The 19,685-nt window shown below is 41.2% G+C and overlaps 1 protein-coding gene across 10 annotated transcripts in view; it reads left to right on the top strand.

The window, feature by feature from the left end:
• Window positions 1-19,685, top strand: part of Dennd1a (DENN domain containing 1A) — a 480,683-nt gene that overhangs the window by 246,364 nt on the left and 214,634 nt on the right. For all 10 annotated transcript variants that reach the window (XM_052182388.1, XM_052182389.1, XM_052182385.1 and 7 more), the window contains 2 exons: window positions 1,694-1,747; window positions 14,926-15,036. In XM_052182388.1, the coding sequence (XP_052038348.1) occupies window positions 1,694-1,747; window positions 14,926-15,036 (165 nt within the window). The remainder of the gene's footprint in view (window positions 1-1,693; window positions 1,748-14,925; window positions 15,037-19,685) is intronic.

Below are 19,685 nucleotides of genomic sequence, written 5' to 3'. Positions count from 1 at the left end.
TTACAATCCACTGCATCTGTAAAGGCGGATGTGCCCCCTCTCCACTAGTCATTCTCCTTCCCAAAATGCATTTCTGTTTTGAAGGTCTAATATTTCATTTGGAATAGAAGTCCTAAAATATTTGTGAAATGCCTTATAAAGATACAGCCTGAACTTTGTATCTTTAACCACTTTCTACAATAGAATGTTTCTGTGTATCTCATGTAGGTGATAGAGAAAAATAGAAATGCAAACTACCAGTTTGAATGATAATAATTGTAAAATAAAAATCCAGTTGTTAATCCTGGTGTGGTACGTATGTCTGATATCCTAACATTCTGGAAGCAGAAGTAGGGAAGGATGAGTGCAAGACCCAAAACCCAGTCTGGTCTACAATAGCTGAAGCTACATAGTGAAACCCTGTGTCAAAATAAATAAAATAGTGAGTAAAGTACTTTTTTTTTTTTTGGTAAGCTAAATGTTTTATGTAGAAGTGCTTTCTCAAGTTCTTGTGTATAAGCGCAGAGACATAAAGAATCTGAATACAGTGGATAGGACCTAGGTGTGATTCGTGACATGCCTCTGGTTTCAGCCTAGACCCTCCACATGCTCATTGAGTGATCTTAGACTATTTGCCTCTCTGAACATTAATTTTTCCATTTGTAATATGGAGCTAATATCTATCTCCAAGTTTTATTGTGGCAACTAGAAGTGATGTTTATAAAGTATTTAATATAAAGTTTTTCATAAATATCTTTTAAGTGTCAGACTAGCAGCTCATTGTTACCATTATTGTTACAGCTTATCTCCAGGACCTTTTATTTTAGAATATACCTCACTTTTCTAGAAACCTGCTTATTCTCCCATTACCCAGGAGTGTTAGGGGTTGAGGGGAAGGTCCAGATTTGAGCTTAGGCCATGGACTGAGCTGAACCTTTCTGCCCATGACCTTTCCTGGCCTTTCACAATCCATCTTTAATTGGCCAGCACAAGGCCCCTTCCAGTGCCACTTACCATTATCTTCCGAACCTTTAAAAGCATCTGAGGAGGTGGCATTAGTTCAGCCAGTTTTCATTTAACTTGGAGATACAGGCCTGTTATAAACATGGAGATGCCTCATTGCAAGTCTTTGAAGTCAGTCTTCAACCTCTCCCAGGCTTCATGACAGTCACACTGCAAGTCAGGAGCTTATTCTCCACTGGCAACCATCTGTAGCCCTTTCATGTGGCACGAGTAGCCTTTGGCTGGAACTGTCCTGAGCAGATTTTCATTACAGTATAGATTGATGTGACCTCAGATGTTAAAATGGAGTAGCAGGATTGGTTGGGATATCCTGTCACTTAATGAGTGATTCTCATGTTATTTGGTTGCTAAGAGTCTTCTGCCTTAATGAACAGCAAAGTACAGAACTGGCCACCTTTTTGCATTCAGAAACTCACAAAATATCACATTGGGACTTTAGACTTAAGCTTCTTTGATTTTTTTTTTTTTTCACTCATGTTCCCAAGACATTCATTCTCCTACTGATGAGTTAATGCTCCTAGCTTGGTCCAACATTAGCCTAAGCAACTCTAATATGGATATTTCTTACAACAGCCATGTGGCTTCTTCATCTGAGTAAGGAAGATGCTTTAGAACATTTACCTAAATTTGGAATAAAGTTCTAGTTAAGTCATCTTGAGAAAATATGCAGCTCATGCCTTTTCTTTTCCAGCATTCTTACTTCACTGTGCCTGATACCAGAGAGCTTCCCAGCATACCTGAGAATGTGAGTACCTGGAAATGGACCATAACATTTATTTATTTACTGCTCATGTTTCTGAAAGAAAAGGGTATGTTTTCAAGTGTAGTTACAGTGGATTGCTGAAACAAATATAAAAAACAATGGGTTATAAAAGCAAAAGCAAATTGAAAATTTCTTCAAAGTATAGACACAAGGTTTTCTTCATATTTCTCAAAGTAATCACTTATTAATGGCTATATGAATTTATTCTGTACTTTCTAGGGCATATTCACATAGCTTAAAATTACCTATTAGAAAAGCATCTTGGCATTTTCACTGATAAAAATTATTGTTGTTCACCACAAAAATCTCGATCTGAGGGAACTTAGGTGTTCCCTCACAATACTTAGATTCTCCTTTCTCTTATTATAAGATGGAATGTTCTTAGCAAAGAAATCCCCATGTGAAAATTTACAAGGGCAGGTGTTGATGAGTAAACATGTCTCAGAAGCGGGTAGTAAGTGAAGGAGGAGGACACCTAAGGACGGAGGAGCAGCGAGCTCTAGTGGCAGGGCTGTAGGTTCATGCTTGCCCTCTGAGGAAGCCGAGTGACATGTCTACCTTAGGGTACAATATTTATTGTGATTATAAACTGTAAAATGTAGAATGAAGCCTAAAGCAGCCACCAGAGAGGCCTGTGGTGAAATATAAGTAGCTTGAGATCAGCTCCCCTTCACTAGAGAAGACGAAGCGCCTTCACCTTTCCTGCTCCTCAAAAGTTTTCATCTTTCAAAATTGTAGTGTGTGTAACCCATCATTCTATTCTCTGACTATGACTGTTGCATACTTTCAAGCACCAAATAATAGTGAAATTATATACTGTTTGTCCTTTTGTGCTGGCTTATTTCACTTAACATAATGCCTTTAAAGTTTATCTGTATTGTAGCACATGCCAAAATTCCTTTCTATTTAAAAAGATGTGGCCAAAAGCACCCCAAAGAGGAAATTTCATAGCCTGGAATGCTTTTGTAAGAACAATGAAGTTGAATTTGATTTTGAGAAATGAAAAAGGCTGGACATGTAGCTCAGTGCACAGCGCTTGCTTGATATGTACAAGGGTCTAGGCTTTCCATAAAGCACTGTAGAAAATCAGCTCAAGAAATTAGAAAAAGAGTAACAAAAAAGTAGAAAAATAATATAATTTATTGTTAATGTAAAATTACAAATCAAAACTTTTTAAGAATTTAAAAAGATGAATTTGGAGAGGCTGGGAGGGAAGGGAAGAAGGAAAGTGACAAGATCAGATTATAATCAAGTTGCACTAAAATGAAAACTTTAAAAGATGAGGAAACGTCTCTAATAAACTTGGAAAGTGAAAATTTTTCTAGAAAAGTGTGGCTGAAGTTAGGATAAATGTAACATGGTTAGAGAAATCTGGAAAGATGAAAACATTGCCCTCTCCACTCCTGTCTCTAAATACAGCAGTGTGTCATTTCCTTTGTCACCATGATGAAGGGTCTAGTTTATAGATGTGTGTGTGTGTGTGTGTGTGTTATAAAAGTGCTCAGATCACCCCATTGCAGAGGAAGTGCTTCTCAGGCTTTGCCTTCCTTTCTTTGTAGCCTCCGACAATGCTGTCCAGAGCCCTGGGGGAGCTCATGGGGCCCTAGGGAGAGAGGTGGATGTATGACCAGAGTGCTGGTTGCCTGCTCCTGGTTAATTTCTCACTGCTTAAATTGGGAGTTGGGTACTACTTGAGGCCAAAAGATTCTTTTGATTTATTTAAACAAACAAACAAAAAGCACCCTAAGTTTAGAAGTTACAATTTAACAACATGCAGTGGGGAATATATAAACTGCATACATCCATAGATGTTTCTTTATCTAATGCTATATTAAAAACATGTGCCCATCTCATTCAAAATCCATCGCAAAAAATGAACATAAAAGTTGCATATTAAAAACAAATGCAATCCCGGTCATCATGATCCTTTCCCCAACCTTGAAACTCTGCTCCCTCCAGAGTTTGATGACTATCCCCCAGAACTTTCTCTGCAACTTTATAAGATGACTGTGAAGTAGAACCTATGTGTGCAATAGGTTTTTTTTTTTTTTTTTTTTTTTTTTTTTTTAGTATAAAAGGATGTTCACCATTGTTTTACTTGTGGTTTAAATTAGCCTAAAAGTTCTCATCTATCTAATGTGTTTTGTTTAATGATGCATGTGGCCCCAGTACCCAAACACAGAGCTTCACATCTACTAGGCAAGCATGTACCACTGAGCCACACTACCAACCTTCATATTTTTGTTAAGTAATACAGATAGTTTAGAAATCATAGTAATTGATAAAGGCCTGTAATCTCCAAGCACTCTATACTCCACAGAAACAGCTTCTTCCAAGTTTTTAGCAATTGTATTTTCCATTATTTTTTCTCCCAAGGTGTGTATCACCACCACCTAGATGTACAATAGCATTTTTAAAAAGATTTATTCATTTTATGTATGTAAGTACACTAGCTGTCTTCAGACACACAAAAAGAGGGCATCAGATCCCATTACAGATGGATGTGAGCCACCAGGTGGTTACTGGGAATTAAACTCAGAATGCATGGAAGAGCAGTCAGTGCTCTTAACTACTGAGCCATCTCTCCAGCCCCTCCATCATTGTTTTAAAGATTTCTTCTTATTTATTATGTTCGTGTGACTATGTGAGTCTATCCCACAGAACTGTGGTGCCCAAGGAGGCCAGAAGAGTGCCTCAGATCTTCTAAGTGGAGTTACAGGCAGTTATAAGCCAGCTGCCATATGGGTGATGGGAACCAAAACTTGGGTCTTTGGTAAAGCAGCCAGTGCTCGTAACCACTCAGCCGTCTCTCCAGCTTTTATCGTACTATTAACATATTTGAGATGTTATTACATCTCAAAATTTTTTAATTTCATATATCATCTATTGATTTTCTTATGTGAGATAAGCATTTTCGTGCCCCTTCCCAGAAACCCACATACACACAAAACACTGTCTCTCACCTATCTATTTCTCCTCTCCCATTCTTCCTGTCTTTATGGGGGAAGACAATTACATTAAATCAGCAGTCAGTATTTCCATTTGAATGAGTCGCTGAAACAGTTAGATTGTGGTTCTTTTCTTATACAACTTGTAGGTGAGATCTTGGTTTAACATCTTCTTTCTTGGTTTTCTTTCCATCGTTCTCAAGAAGCATTTTCCAGCCGTGTCCTGACAGAGTACGTTGATGGAGGCAGCAGCTTTGAGCTTCTGTGATTAGGTAGTGTGAACATGGAACTCTAGTTTGCAAAATCACTCTCCTTTCAGAAATGTGAAGGCATAATCTCAGGCTTCTTTTTACTCTTGTAGCTTAGGAGGTTCAACCAATTTGATCCCTATTATTTTTCAAGATCTATCAGCTTCTAATATCCTGAAATTGAACTCTGATGTACATGATGGGTTCATTTTTACCCATTGTCCTGGGCATTGATCATCTTATTCACTTTGGAAACTCACTCCTTAAGCTTACAAGTATTTTCACACATTATTGCTTTGTTTTACTTTGCTTTGTTTTTATCTTCCCCTCCCCCTCTCTAGCAGATAGGATTTAAACCTCCGATCCTCTCATGTCCATATCCTTTCCTGTTTTCCACATTTTTCTTTTAGACCAACCCCTACTTTATTAAACAACTTTTACATTCTGTAAAATTTTCTACTTTGGCCATCTTACTGTTAATTTTTTCTCTTAGCTGTGAGACTATAATTCCCAGATTTAAAAAATAAACGAGGCAGTGGTGGCACACGCCTTTAATCCCAGCATTTGGGAAGCAGAGCCAGGCAGATTTTTGAGTTCTGGTCTACAGAGTGAGTTCCAGGACAGCCAGGGCTAAACAGAGAAACTCTGTCTCAAAAAACAAAACAAAACAAAACAACAACAACAAAACGAACAAAAAAAAAAAGATTTTAATTCTTTCTCTTCCTCTCCCTCCTGTGTTGTCAGGCTTGTCAGTAGACAACCAGCAACCCTCCCAGCTCACAGTCCTCTCAGCTCACAGTCCTCTCAGCTCACAGCCCTCCCAGCTCACAGTCCTCTCAGCTCACAGTCCTCCCAGCTCACAGTCCTCCCAGCTCACAGTCCTCTCAGCTCACAGTCCTCTCAGCTCACAGTCCTCCCAGCTCACAGTCCTCCCAGCTCACAGTCCTCTCAGCTCATAGTCCTCCCAGCTCACAGTCCTCTCAGCTCATAGTCCTCCCAGCTCACAGCCTTCCCAGCTCACAGTCCACCCAGATCACAGTCCTCCCAGCTCACAGTCCTTCTAGCTCACAGTCCTTCTAGCTCACAGCCCTCCCAGCTCACAGCCCTCCCAGCTCACAGCCCTCCCAGCTCACAGCCCTCCCAGCTCACAGCCCTCCCAGCTCACAGTCCTTCTAGCTCACAGCCCTCCCAGCTCACAGCCCTCCCAGCTCACAGTCCTTCTAGCTCACAGCCCTCCCAGCTCACAGTCCACCCAGCTCACAGTCCTTCTAGCTCACAGCCCTCCCAGCTCACAGTCCTCCCAGCTCACAGTCCTTCTAGCTCACAGCCCTCCCAGCTCACAGCCCTCCCAGCTCACAGTGCACCCAGCTCACAGTCCTTCTAGCTCACAGTCCTCCCAGATCACAGTTGTTCTAGCTCACAGTCCTCCCAGCTCACAGCCCTCCCAGCTCAGTCCTTCCAGCTCACCTTCCTGAGGAGCTGGTGCTACACAAACTGCATCACCACACCAGCTCCTGCATCATTCTCCCACTCCAGTCCTAGCTCCTGTCTGTCTTGTGAATCATTTGTTGAGCTCTGGCTGACATGTGACATAGATACTGAACATCTGAGCCAAAGTTCTATGCTCATCGGCAGAACTTGACTGAGTACAGAGGTGGAGACTCTCACATATCATCAGAACCTTTTCCTTAGGACTAGTTAGTTTTCTTCTGGGGATGGTTGTTTTATTACCAGTGCTAAGGAAGGTGAGTGGGTTACATGGGGTGACATGAGGTGACAACATGTGCTATGGTTACCTTGGGTCCCTCCTCTTTTCTGATTAGTGCTTTTGGAACCATCCTCAGCTTTACCCGTTAGCCCCAAGCTCTTCTGTCAGAGCTTCTGATCAGATTACTCCCTCTGGACAGGTGCAGGAAGCCAGCTGCGGAACTGGGGGCTGGAGAGAAGGAATATGGGAATGGATCGCTTGTGCTCTTTCTAACCTTTGGAGGCTGAGCAGCTTCACTTCCTGAGCCTCCCTGCGCTCTGTGTGTGAGCCAGGCGTGGTGCTTTTGTCATGTGCATCCACCCACCTCACCCGTAGTGTCCAGCTTTTCCTTCATCCTCCATCAGCTCGCATGTCACCTTGGACCAGGCACTCTTGTTGCCTGTGCCTGTCTATGGATCATTAGATTGGTGTGTGTGTGTGTGTGTGTAGTTTTTTTTTGTTGCTGTTATTTGCTTTTTTGATTTTTTGTTGGTGTTTTTTGTTAACATCCTTGGGTGTTACACACACTATATATATGGGTATCAGTCTCCCCCTCGGTCTACCCTCTAAGCTATGACAGCCTGAAATGTCTCAGTCACTACCCAGTGTGCCCTCAGACAAACCAGTTTATTAGTAACATCATTTTACAATTCAGAAGACAGATGTATCACTTCTATTCTTCAGGATTCATAACTTTAAAAATGCTTTTACTTGACTTTTCCTGGGAGGGTGGTGTCAGAGAAAGAGAGAAACTTGGAGTTTCTCTTTGAGGAAATGTGTAGATGGATTGTCTTGTTTCTTCTCTGCTAAATAATAGCATGATCAATTAGATCTAACTCATCTTTTTATTTTTAGGGCCAAGAATTCCTTAAGAACTTGGATTTTAAAGTATCTGGGAGCTTGTATAATTTCTCAATTCTCAGCACCTTAACTGCTGAGGTTAGAGGTATTTGTTTGAATGGTCTTCTCTGTAACATACCTACAGCTCCTAGCTGCACTGTGTCTAGCTCCTGGCTGCACACTGTGGGTCACCTCCTCTATCCCCACCATTTTTGAAATTTAGATTTTCTCTGCTGGTTTTGCCACTAATGAACTAATTCCCTGTATACAACCCATTGTCTCCTAAATCCTCCTTTGCAAACCAGTAAAGGTCTGATCTTGTTTGTTTCTAAGCAGAATAGTAGTACCAATCTGCCAGTCTCCTAACACACACCATTCCATTTTAATCCCTGCAGCTACTCTGTGAGAGGTAGACGTGAGCCCTATTTCACATGCACAGAACCCAGCGCGCATAGGCTCTGGTTGCTAGCCTTAGTCTGCAGGTCAGTGGGGTGTAGCAATCCCGTTCCGAAGGTTTGGCCCCCTATGGTTGACTTGTGATATTCATGAGGGAAAAAAAAAGAAATGATATTTTATATCTGAAACACACAAGAAAGCAAGGAAGCTTTTACTCTAAGGAGACTCTGCACTTTTGTGAGACCAATTTGTGTGGTTTTTAACACAGAATCACTATAGAGCTCTAACCAGGTTGAAATTTGCATTTTAATCTCTTGGTGATTTTTCAAGGATTAATTTAAAATGACTAAATTGCTGCATTGCAAATTGAAACAAGCAATAACCACAGGGTTGTTAATATGATATAGTGTGCTGTTTGGACAGAACATGGGCTTCAGAGGCAGCCAGACACAGGGTCCCGCCAGCCTGGGTCCTTGGGCTTCTTGTCTTCTTAGAACCTCAGCATTCTTATCTAATAAAGGGAAACATGAGAAACAAATCTTAAATGGTAAGTTTCAAGGACAGTGCTGAGTGCCACCAGAACTTTCTTTTTCTCCTCACTCTAGATACCTGGAGATTCTTATTCAGCCTTCTTGAGGTCTCAGTATGACTGCAAGCTGAGGAACATGATTCCCCATGGCTTGTCCTTTCTGGATGTTAGCTGACATTCTTGGCTGTACAAATTACTGTCTTCCCTCCTTGGGATATGTCTTAGTGACCCCTGTCGTCACTGATGTGGTGAATAGAGTGTGGGGGCCCCGTGCTGAACATAGAAGAGTTTCTACAGATACATGATTGTCTCTGCTAAAGGACGATCTAAATTTAAGAAAGTAAGCAACTGAAGGACATATGGGCTTTGGAATATGAAACCTAACAATATTATGTTTTCTGACATCAGAGAAAGGTTAGTGTAAGTGAAGAAGGAAGAGATAGTACTTGTTTAATGCCCTCCAGTTCTGATGGCTCAGGCACCAGTTGCTACTTCCTAAGCTCTTACACTAGCCAGTGATGTAGTTGTTAGCCCCTTTGAAGAACAGGGAAACACCAAGTTGTAAATTCACTTATTTAGTCACTGAGTGCAAAAACCAGAATTCATAACTGGGTGAGTCTAATCCTAGTATGGATATGATTCTAGGTCCAGGTTTCAGTGCCACCTGTATGTCCCTAAGAGATCATTAGTGTAAGTAAGCAATGTGATTAATTGCATGGATAGTTAATATCCTTTAAGAATGGAAGATTAGTACCTGGAACTTGTAGATGCCTGACTACATGCTATTAATGACCGACTGACTGACTGACTGGTTGGATGAATGAATGAATTAACGAAGTGCCAGACCCTGAGAGAGGAAAAAGAACAGCTCCTTACAGCTGGCTTTTGGGCCAATTTGTCTACAAGTTGTTAATGAAAAGCAAACGTGGAAAATTAATTCTTTCCACTTTCAGCTCCTTGTTGAAGTTAATTCTCATTATTTCTCCAGTTTCTTTGTAAAAAAAATTTTTTTTGCTTTTCACTGAAAAAAAACGATTACTATGTAATTGCTCATCAGGGTTTTCTGTGTCTATCAGGATAACACATGTAGGAGTAAATTTTATGCAGTCAGTAATTAAATGAGCATAAATCTTTATAAATTTTAAACAGGTGACCTGCATTTAAGAAAAAGTCACAGATCACGGACAGATATGTAGTAATAATTACATTGTAAGCTGACTGCATAAGAGATATTTTGTTTTGCACCCAGGTTTTGAAGTTTACTTTAGATAAATGGATAATCATATGGGCCTTAATTTGAAGTATTAAACAAACCTGTCTTAATTATCTGGTCAGTGTCATACCAAGTAGCTAATGATGCGAGGAAAGTGTTTAGCTGGATGGTTAGATGCGACATTGCCCAGACTCCACTTTGTCAAAAGATGCACCATGCTGTAAAAAAGATTTATGAAGTCATGGCAGCTTTCACAAATATATGGCAGAAGTGGACCTATTATCAAATTCTGAGATTGTTCCTATGAGCCGTTGAATCATTGTTTATTCTAAGGGTCTTTTCCTTTGCACAGAGGATAAAGCTGACCTTGGGTAACTGCTTTCTGTTCTGTAATGCACTTCTCTCCTTCGACTGTGCAAATGAGTTTGCGGATTTTTTTTTTTTTGGGCAGATTATTTTAGAACCCCAAATTTGTAATTCCCTTTTAAGAATCTGGTGCCACTAAGATAACTTAATTATTTTTAAATCACTTAAAAGCTTAAACTGTTTTCATATTGTAAAAGTTGGGCCTAATAACAGAGCATACCTGTGCTCTCAGCTACTCAGTTGAGGGGAAGCCTGAAGCTTAAGATCTGGGGACCACTTTGGACAATGTAGCAAGACCCTGTCTCTCTGTAAAGAAAAAAGTCATATTGTAAATATTTGAGCAAGAGCTACTTTAGGACTTGAGGCCCGTTTACAGAACCAAGCCTCTGACTCAGGAATCAGTCTCTAGAGCTGGTGCAGTGAGCCTTTATTCCTGTACCGCAGTGGAGTCTCAGAGTCTAATCAAATGACAGACCGGGGCAGACTAACATCTGCTTTGAAGGCTCCAAGGAGTACCCAGCTTAGAGTCGGTTCTTTGGTTTGAGGATTATCTCATTTCCCTGTGGTACTGAACCTAAGACGCTTTCTCTCTAAGCCACACAATATCCCCTCCTGGGCCCTGCTCGTTCCAACCCCACCCGGACCTCCACCTGCTTCATAGCCTCAGGCATGGATCACTGTGAGTGTGAAGCCCCCAGCCACCTAGGCTGGTGCTCCTGGGAGGTGCTCCTCAGGGGTATGGGGTTTGCCAAGTGTTGCTCCCCTCTTTGTCTGGATTGAGGCCTTCACCAGTGTCTTTTTATACAGATGAGAAGTAGAAGCTAGGGGTTCAAGGACATGATGTAGCACATACCTTCCAAAAATCCACCTTCTATGCTACATGGTCTGGAGCCCCTCTTGGATTTGATTTCTGGCCAGACTGGCACTTTCTTATTCCTGCTGTCCTGCCATGCAGGGGAGGAGAGAGGTGAACATTGTACAGTAAAGTCCAAGCAAAGACAGCAGTGTCCTCAAACCTAGAAACACACTGGCACTAAAGGAAAAAACAAAGACCAGAGTGCAGAGCCCAGGAAACAGACCTCCAAGCAAGGCAGTCTTTTCCTGGCAGGAGCATTACCTGATAGTAGCTGGGACAGCATGGAGGGGCAGGTTCTCGGGCTCACCTGTGATGGGGTTGAGTGGTCCAGGGTTTCATGCTGAGGAACAGGAAGCAGAAATACCATGTTCAACAGGAACGGTGGTTATTTAGAAGCTTTAACATTCAAACAAATAGACACAGAAATGTTTGAACAAACAGAGGTGTGGTGCACAGAGCCTTGGAATCATGGAGGCCATAGTGGCAAAAAGCCTTTCTTCCTCCCCTCTCCAAGTCTAGTTCGTTGTCAAGTCCTGTGGCTAAGAGTGGTTTTGTTTGTTTGTTTGTTTGGCTTTCTTTTGAATTGATTACACATTTGTATTCTTTCCCTCCTGAGTGTGGCTCGGGTGAGTGGTTTCTAGGTCTTCCCATTCACCTTCTTTCCCCGCTACCATAGGCTTCCAGATTTTTATTTTTTTTAATTTTTGTTTCATGTGTGTTGTTGTTTTGCATGTGTGTATGTCTGTGCATCACATATGTTCATGGTGTCCACAGAGACCAGAAAAGGGTGTCAGATCCTCTATAACGAGAATTACAGAAATTTGTGAGCTTCCATGTGGATGCTGGGAATTGTGGAAGAGTAGCCAGTGCTCTTAACTGTCTCTCCAGCCTCAAGAAGCTCTTCGTGAAACCCGAATGTGATCCTGTCTTCTTTTCCGTGGGCCTTTCACTAGCCCTGAGTAACTGGTCACCTATCTGATTCAGCCTGAGTTTCTATCAGGTGCTTTTCCCTTCCTTACATACCACACTGTCTCTGCTAGACCACTCTCCTGTGCCCTGCTCACACCAGAGCCAAAGGACAGGTAGTCTGCAACCACTTGTTTTCTCCACATATGGATTTATTCTTTCAACAAACTGCTAGGTGCTGGGCTTTGTAATTTATCCAGAGGTACACAGCCCAGTAGGAAAACATACTTAAATCTGAGTTACTATAAGATAGAGACACATTGCCATGGAAACACAAAGGAGCATTTGGCAGAAGAGTCCAGGAACCCTTCCAGGAGGAGGTGACACAGGGCTGATCTCCTCAAATAAATGAACATGTTTAGAACAGAGAAGAGTATTCTGAGAGGAAGTAAAGGTCTGATGGGTGGGGATGACAGGGCAAGTCTGAGAAGTTGAGCTTTTCCATGGAGCTTAGGCTGTTGGGCACTTAACAGCAAGAGGGGGATCCCTGTCTCCAAGGGGCTGCCTCTGAGCCCAAGCTTGGTGGAAACTAAGAGTGAGCCAGGACCCCCTCTGCCCTGCAAGTGCTCCCCTGTCCAAGAAGTTCCTGGGTTGGGCCGTTGGCACTCCCTCCCTCTCTGGCGGGCGGGCGGCATCCCAGAAGGAAAGAGGCAGGGAGGAAGCAGATAAGAGAGACAGCTTCTGTTTAGACACAAATATCTTGGTGATCAGCACAGATGGGACGAGAAATACCAAAAAAAGTACATGACAGTTTAGAAAGAATTTGGCTAAATGTTACATATTTTTAACATACCTGTGTAGAGTTTTGGACCAAGCACCTGAGTCCCTCCAATCTCGACTAGGAATGGGGGCCTACCTCAGTTGAATGGTGTTTTATTTCAAAAACACACCCTTCCCCATCCACAAAAGTATCCTTGTGAATTTTTTTTTCCTCCCACCAAAATAAGGCACAGGATTTGTCTCTGACGCTGTGTCTCCCTATTTGGACGGCAAGCTGTGTAACATATTTCTCCTCAGCGTGAAGCTTCTTGGCAGACTCTTGAGGCCACGTTTTGGTGGCTTCAGAGTTATCTTTGGATCTGTCAAAAGTGCTAATGGGCTTTCTGGCCTTCTTTAAGCTCCTCATTTCTATTTTCTTGTTACTTCTATCCTCTTCTAAAAGAAAAATTCATATAATTCATCAGCATTTAAGCTCTCTCTGAAATGCTCAGCTGAGGGCCTTGTATTTTTGTTTGTGAGAACTGCTCTGCCGTGTCACTGTCTCTGGAACAAACCCCACCCTGACATCATTAACTCAGCGCTCCTCAGTCCACTGGGCAGAGAGATGCTTCGTGCCTGGTTTCACCGACTTTAGTGCTCTTTTTTTTTTCATGGAGTTTGTTAGGAGGCAAAACAGATAAGTTTTAGATTCAAGAGACCTGTTCTTGGCTCTGCTGTTTCTAACTGGGTGATCTTTAAAAACAACCAAGGCTTTGTAAGCTTTCATTTCTCCATTGAAACACAGTAATGCCTGCCTAACAGTTATTAGGAGGAACAGAAAGAACATAAAGCACACACGGCCTGTATGTAAGGATTCCTCTATAGACAGGGCAACAGTTCCTAAGGAGCAGGAGCATTCTCCCTTCTTTGCACATACTTCCTCTTATTTCCCCCCCACACACACTCAATGTTTTTTGAGTATGATATTCTAACATATACTTTAAGGTATTATATATTTAAACCCTTGACTGAGTCTTCTGCTGTTCACTTATCATGTGACCCTCGTGACATTACATCACTCTTCTGTGATTCTGTTTTACAACTTTAAATAGAGAAAGTGTGACATCTAGTACAAGGAATGGTTTTAAGGTTAGAGCACGATGACCTGTGTAAAGCCTCTTCCTGGTTGATAGTGAACGAGCCATGTCTAGGAGAACAGTGTAGGGGAGTGGAGCTATCAGTCCACTTGCTCTCTATTTGTGAAGTTTGGTGGTTAATACTCCGGTCAAATAGTAATAAATCATGAGATAAGTGTTCATTCTTATCCTTAACCATATTATTGTATAAAAGCACTTTATGGTCTTTTGCATATAAAATCTACTGGTTTACTTAAATTATGGGTTGTAGATCTTTCATCATGATAAACTGCCACTCGTGGCAGCAGCTTGCCTTCCCTTCTTTCACTTCCTGAGAGCTGCATTGTGCAGCATCGAAACCCCGCAACATTAAAGAAATTAGCATATTCGTGTGTATTATTAATGTCATGTGGATTTAGAAAGGGTTGTAGAAATGAAATGTTATCCATTTCACTGCTGAAATCTGAAGAGTTCTAATTCATAATGCTAATTAAAGGAATGAACCTCAGGATACAGGGGGAAAACAAAAGCTGTTGAAAACACTTTATTGTCACAACTTGCTGCTGGTTATCTACATCTTCTACCTTTTAAGTGAAGTGTATGGGAGTTGTACATCTTTGAAATTGCTTTCATTCTAGCAGAGCCAGTTTGGAGAGTGTATGCTACGGATCAGACAATAAGGATGAGGCAGGCAGTGCCCTGCCTTAGTGCTGGGATCTCCTGGATAGTGCCTGAAGCTTGGACACTTTCTTTTGCTAGGATGCATGGTACCAGTACCATGTTGGAAAAGTTCTAGGATCTGCAGTCCAAAGATGAGAGCAGAGTCCTGCCTTCATTGCTTATTAGACCATTTGATCTCAGAGAATCTCCTTCAGCCTTGGTCTCATCGTTTTTGAGATTGTAGAGTTCCTGTGCTTTTCATTCTTTGGAATGACATGAAAAGCAAACGCAGTGCTGTGTACGACGACCTCAAGTTGTAACCCATAATCACCACGAAAAGATGCACTTGCTCGGGCTGCTCATTTCCAGGGCCTCTTTGAACTTTGCATTTCATGACTTCATACATGAGTGGAGCTGGGCTTCCAGGTAGAACGAGTGGGACAGGAAAATGAGCACATGCCTTCTGATTATTTGCTTTCTCCTGCTTTTATGAGACACTATTCGTAATAAGAACAAACAAAATAAGCCACGAGCCTTGCTTTCTTCTTTTTCCTAGAGAAATCTGACAGAATATTTTGTGGCTGTGGATGTGAACAACATGTTGCATCTGTATGCCAGCATGCTGTATGAACGCCGGATCCTCATCATCTGCAGCAAGCTCAGTACCGTGAGTAGACCGTCTTGAGACGGCTTTGCAGTCATCTAATTTTAATTGAAGGATGTATCGGCAAGATTAAAGAAAATTTTAGGAAAATGAATCAGCCACATTCCCCTCATATGGTAATACATCATCGTCATTAATTATGTATGTCCCTTTACAGTGTCAAAGCCCATTTCAGTTATTCTTACAGTCTCCTCATGATCAATTATAAATAGTTTTGTGCCTATCTCCACATAAGCTTATTTTTGTCACTTCTTTAAAATGCCAGCACTATATTCCATTGTAGTGATACAGTTATGATTTGCTAATGCCTTCTTCTCTTGGTGGCCATTTAGGTTGTTAATAGATAAATCCTCTAGTAGATGATACTGCAGCAAACATCTTTGAGCTCCCTGTTATTGAAACAGTCCATATGTATATGGGGACTTTGTAAATAATAAATATGTTAAGCAGTGGGACCTCTGGTCAAAGGCTTTGATAAGCATCAAGAATTGGGAGCTGAGAGATTGTTTCCCTTAGAAAGCTGGGCCTGTGAGCAGTGAATATTGTCATCTGTATACAAGTGAACCACTTTCACTACAGCCTTTGCTAGAATTGTCTGTGTGCTCGTGCTACCTTTTAATCTTGCAATAAAAATAGGTACAAAATGATATATTAAGTTTTAATGTTAATATCTTTGGTTAGAAGTAACTATTTTCTATTAATTTATTTCCTCTGTGTATTTTGTTAATATCTTTTCCCATTTATCTTAGAGGGGGTTTGATGGTTTGTTCTGTTTTGTGAATTTTGAAGAAATTGGGTATGTGGGGTGTGGGGGGGGGTGTGGGTGTGGGTGGGTGTGATTTGCAGGTATGGAAGTAAATGTGTATATGTTGTTGGCCATGCATTTGTGTGCATGTAGAGGCCCAAGGATAATGCCAGGTGGCTTTCTCTACTTTATATTCTCACTGAACCTGGCACTCGAGGTTTCATACATCTTGTTTAGCCAGAGATTCTCTGTCTCATCTTCCTGTCTACTGAGATGACTAGCAAGCCACCACCCCATCCGGCTTTCTTATGTGAGATCTGAACTCCAATCCTCACCTTTAACATGGCAAGTCTTTTACCCACTGAACTATCTCTCAATCCCCGATTTTGTCTATTTGAGATAGGGTTTCTGCTTTATAATCCAGACTTGCCTTGATCTCACTATATAGCTCAAACTGACCCCAAACTCATGGCTGGCAATCCCACTCCAGCCTGGGATTCTAGTGTGAGCCACCATGCCCAGACTGGTTGTTTTTTTTTTCTAAGTTAGAGTGAGTTCATGTATTGTATTAATAATAACTTTTGTTACATGTTTAACATAATTTTTCTTATTTACATTTTATTTTTACCTAATAAATGTAGTTAGTACCTTTTATATGGCAAGTCTTTTACCCACTGAACTATCTCTCAATCCCCGATTTTGTCTATTTGAGATAGGGTTTCTGCTTTATAATCCAGACTTGCCTTGATCTCACTATATAGCTCAAACTGTAGTTAGTAATCTTATGAAAGTTCTCATGTGACTGTTCCAGAAGGTTAATTAGTTTATAGTAAATACTGATATGATTTCATCTAGTAGTGGTAGTAATTTAGTGAAACTGCTTTATTACATTTATCCACTTACTCAACTTGTTAGCATGTGTGTATTCATATAAACCTGTGTTTAGGGGCCAGAGAACAGCCTTCTGTCTCTTTCTCAAGCTCTGTGTTGCTGCTGCTGCTGCTGCTGTTTCTTCTTTTTTTTCCTCCTCCTCCTCTTCTAAAAGATTTATTTATTTTATGTATATGAGTACACTGTAGCTGTCTTCGGACACACCAGAAGAGGGTATCAGATCCCACAACAGATGGTTGTGAGCCACCATGTGGTTGCTCGGAATTGAACTCAGGACCTCTGGAAGAGCAGTCAGTGCTCTTAAGCGCTGAACCATCTCTCCATCCCCCCGTTTTTTGTTTTTTGTTTTTTGTTTTTTTTTTTTTTTTTTTTTGAGACAGGATTTTTTTTCAAACCCAGAGTCACAGGGTGATTCTAAATTAATTTGGAAAAGCAAAAAGAAAGAGCCAAAATCATACTTGAAGAAAGAAAATAAATGGATTGTGATAACTTTAGCTTGCTTTAGTAAAACTTTCTTTTTTTAAATTTATTTTCTATATTCTTTGTTTACATTCCAAATGCTTTCCTCTTTCCTGGTTTTCTCCTCCCCATAAGTCCCATAAGCCCTCTTCCCTCTGCCCACTCCCCAATCAGCCCCTTCCCATTTCTCTGTCCTGGTACTCCCCTACAATGCTGGATCAAGCCTTTCCAGGACCAAGGCCCTCTCCTTCCTTCTTCTTGGGAATCAATTGATATGTTAATTGTGTCTTGAGTATTCAGAGCTTCTGGGCTAATTAATATCCACTTATCAGTGACTGCATTCCATGTGTATTCTTTTATGATTGAGTTACCTCACTTAGGATGATATTTTCCAGTTCCAACCATTTGCCTAAAAATTTCATGAATTCATTGTTTTTAATTGCTGAGTAGTATTCCATTGTGTAAATATACCACATTTTCTGTATCCATTCCTCCATTGAGGGACATCTGGGTTCTTTCCAGCTTCTGGCTATTATAAATAAGGCTGCTATGAACATAGTGGAGCATGTGTCCTTATTGCATGCTGGGTAATCCTCTGGGTATATGCCTAGGAGTGGTATAGCAGGGTCCTCCGGAAGTGTCATGCCCAGTTTTCTGAACTGGAGAAGACCCTTGAAGACATGGGCACAGGGGAAAAGTTCCTGAACAGAACACCAATAGCTTATGCTCTAAGATCAAGAATTGACAAATGGGACCTCATAAAATTACGAAGTTTCTGTAATGCAAAGGACACTGTCATAAAGACAAAATGGCAACCAACAAATTGGGAAAAGATCTTTAACAACCCTACATCTGACAGAGAGCTAATATCCAATATATACAAAGAACTCAAGAAGGTAGACTCCAGAGAGCCAAATAACCCAATTAAAAAATGGGGTACAGAGCTAAACAAAGAATTTTCACCTGAAGAATTTCGAATGGCTGAGAAGCACCTTAAGAAATGTTCAACATCATTAATCATTAGGGAAATGCAAATCAAAACAACCCTGAGATTTTACCTCACACCAGTCAGAATGGCTAAGATTAAAAACTCAGGAGACAGCAGGTGTTAGCGAGGATGTGGAGAAAGAGGAACACTCCTCTACTGCTGGTGGGATTGCAAGTAAAACTTTCTGTAAAGCTGTATTGACTGTTCTGCTGTGCTAGTAGTTACACTGGGAGTGTAGGCAGGCTAATGGCACAGACTAGAGGCCCAGGAACAGCCCACAAGAATATAAGAGCTCTATAAATAACAAAGGAGGCACTGAACGGTCTGTTAAAACCAAGCAGACATTTCAGCAGTAGCTGTCCACCTGTGGAAGGGAAAAAAGAGTATCTGTTTTACTTGTACAAAACTAAATTTCAAAAATTAATGTTTAAATATGAACAAACCCAGCATACTGAAAAAGCCATCAATGAATGTGCTCCCAGGCCCATTCTCAGTCTTCAGCTGGATTAGGTTCCAACAGTCTCTTCTCAGAACATCAAGTGCTGAATAGTGTGTTGACCACTGGACTGTGACCTTCTCAGTTACAGTAGATAAACCAATGCCCAAGACTCACTTCCAACAATGCTTTGGGTACATGAGTGACAACAGGCCACACTGGGTCTTGTCACTATTTGATTGTTGATCCCTATGTTAGGCAGCAGGTGTAGGTGACTTAAGTTTTCTTATTTAAAATTTATTTGTATGATGTACTTAATTTTATATGTGGTTCTATTTCAAGAACTATCAGAAAAATAAGATGCCAAGTCCAGGGGATAGAGACAAAGTAATTCCTGTACAGAAGTTAAAAAATCAATGCTGTGGAGCTGGAGCGATGGCTCAGCAGTTAAGAGCACTGACTGCTCTTCCAGAAGTCCTGAGTTCAATTCCCAGCAACCACATGGTGACTCACAACCATCTGTAATGGGATCTGATGCCCTCTTCTAGTATATCTGAAGACAGCGTCCTCATATATATTAAATAAATAAATATTTTTAAAAAATCAATGATGCCTAAGATTTTACAGCTCTGGAAATGAGAAGATAATGAATCAGTGTCTCAAACACCTAACCCAGCCTTCTATAGCCGTCTAGAATCCAGAAGAGAGTCCAGCTGTCTCATCACACCTGTCAACATCTGGCATCTGCAGTTTGTATTGTGCCCATCCTTGTGGGTGAACTGTCCTCTATAACCAGTTTGAGTGTCCAGATGACTTTGCCCCACAGTGTATTTCAATAGTCATCATCAAACAAAAATAGATAAAAGTTCCTGTTTCCCTAAAACTTGCATTTGAGTAAAAGAAACCCTAAATCAGAGCACACACTACCTATACTGGCCCAGTAGCTACTGAGAAGTGCCCAAGAATGGAGAGCAGAAGTGGGGAAAAGGATCAGGATTTTCTGACACGAGAAATGCCTTGTTGAGAAGGTGCTTCTTAGTGCCTCATTCTGCCTCAGTGCCACCTCGAGGGTGTGCTCCAGCTGAGAAAGCAAGAGCTTAGTTCTGCCAGTCTTTGTCTCTCTTCTGATGGTG

Source organism: Apodemus sylvaticus, chromosome 5, assembly GCF_947179515.1.
Source record: "Apodemus sylvaticus chromosome 5, mApoSyl1.1, whole genome shotgun sequence".
NCBI classification, from domain to species: domain Eukaryota; kingdom Metazoa; phylum Chordata; class Mammalia; order Rodentia; family Muridae; genus Apodemus; species Apodemus sylvaticus.
This window is presented reverse-complemented; position numbering and strand designations above follow the sequence as displayed.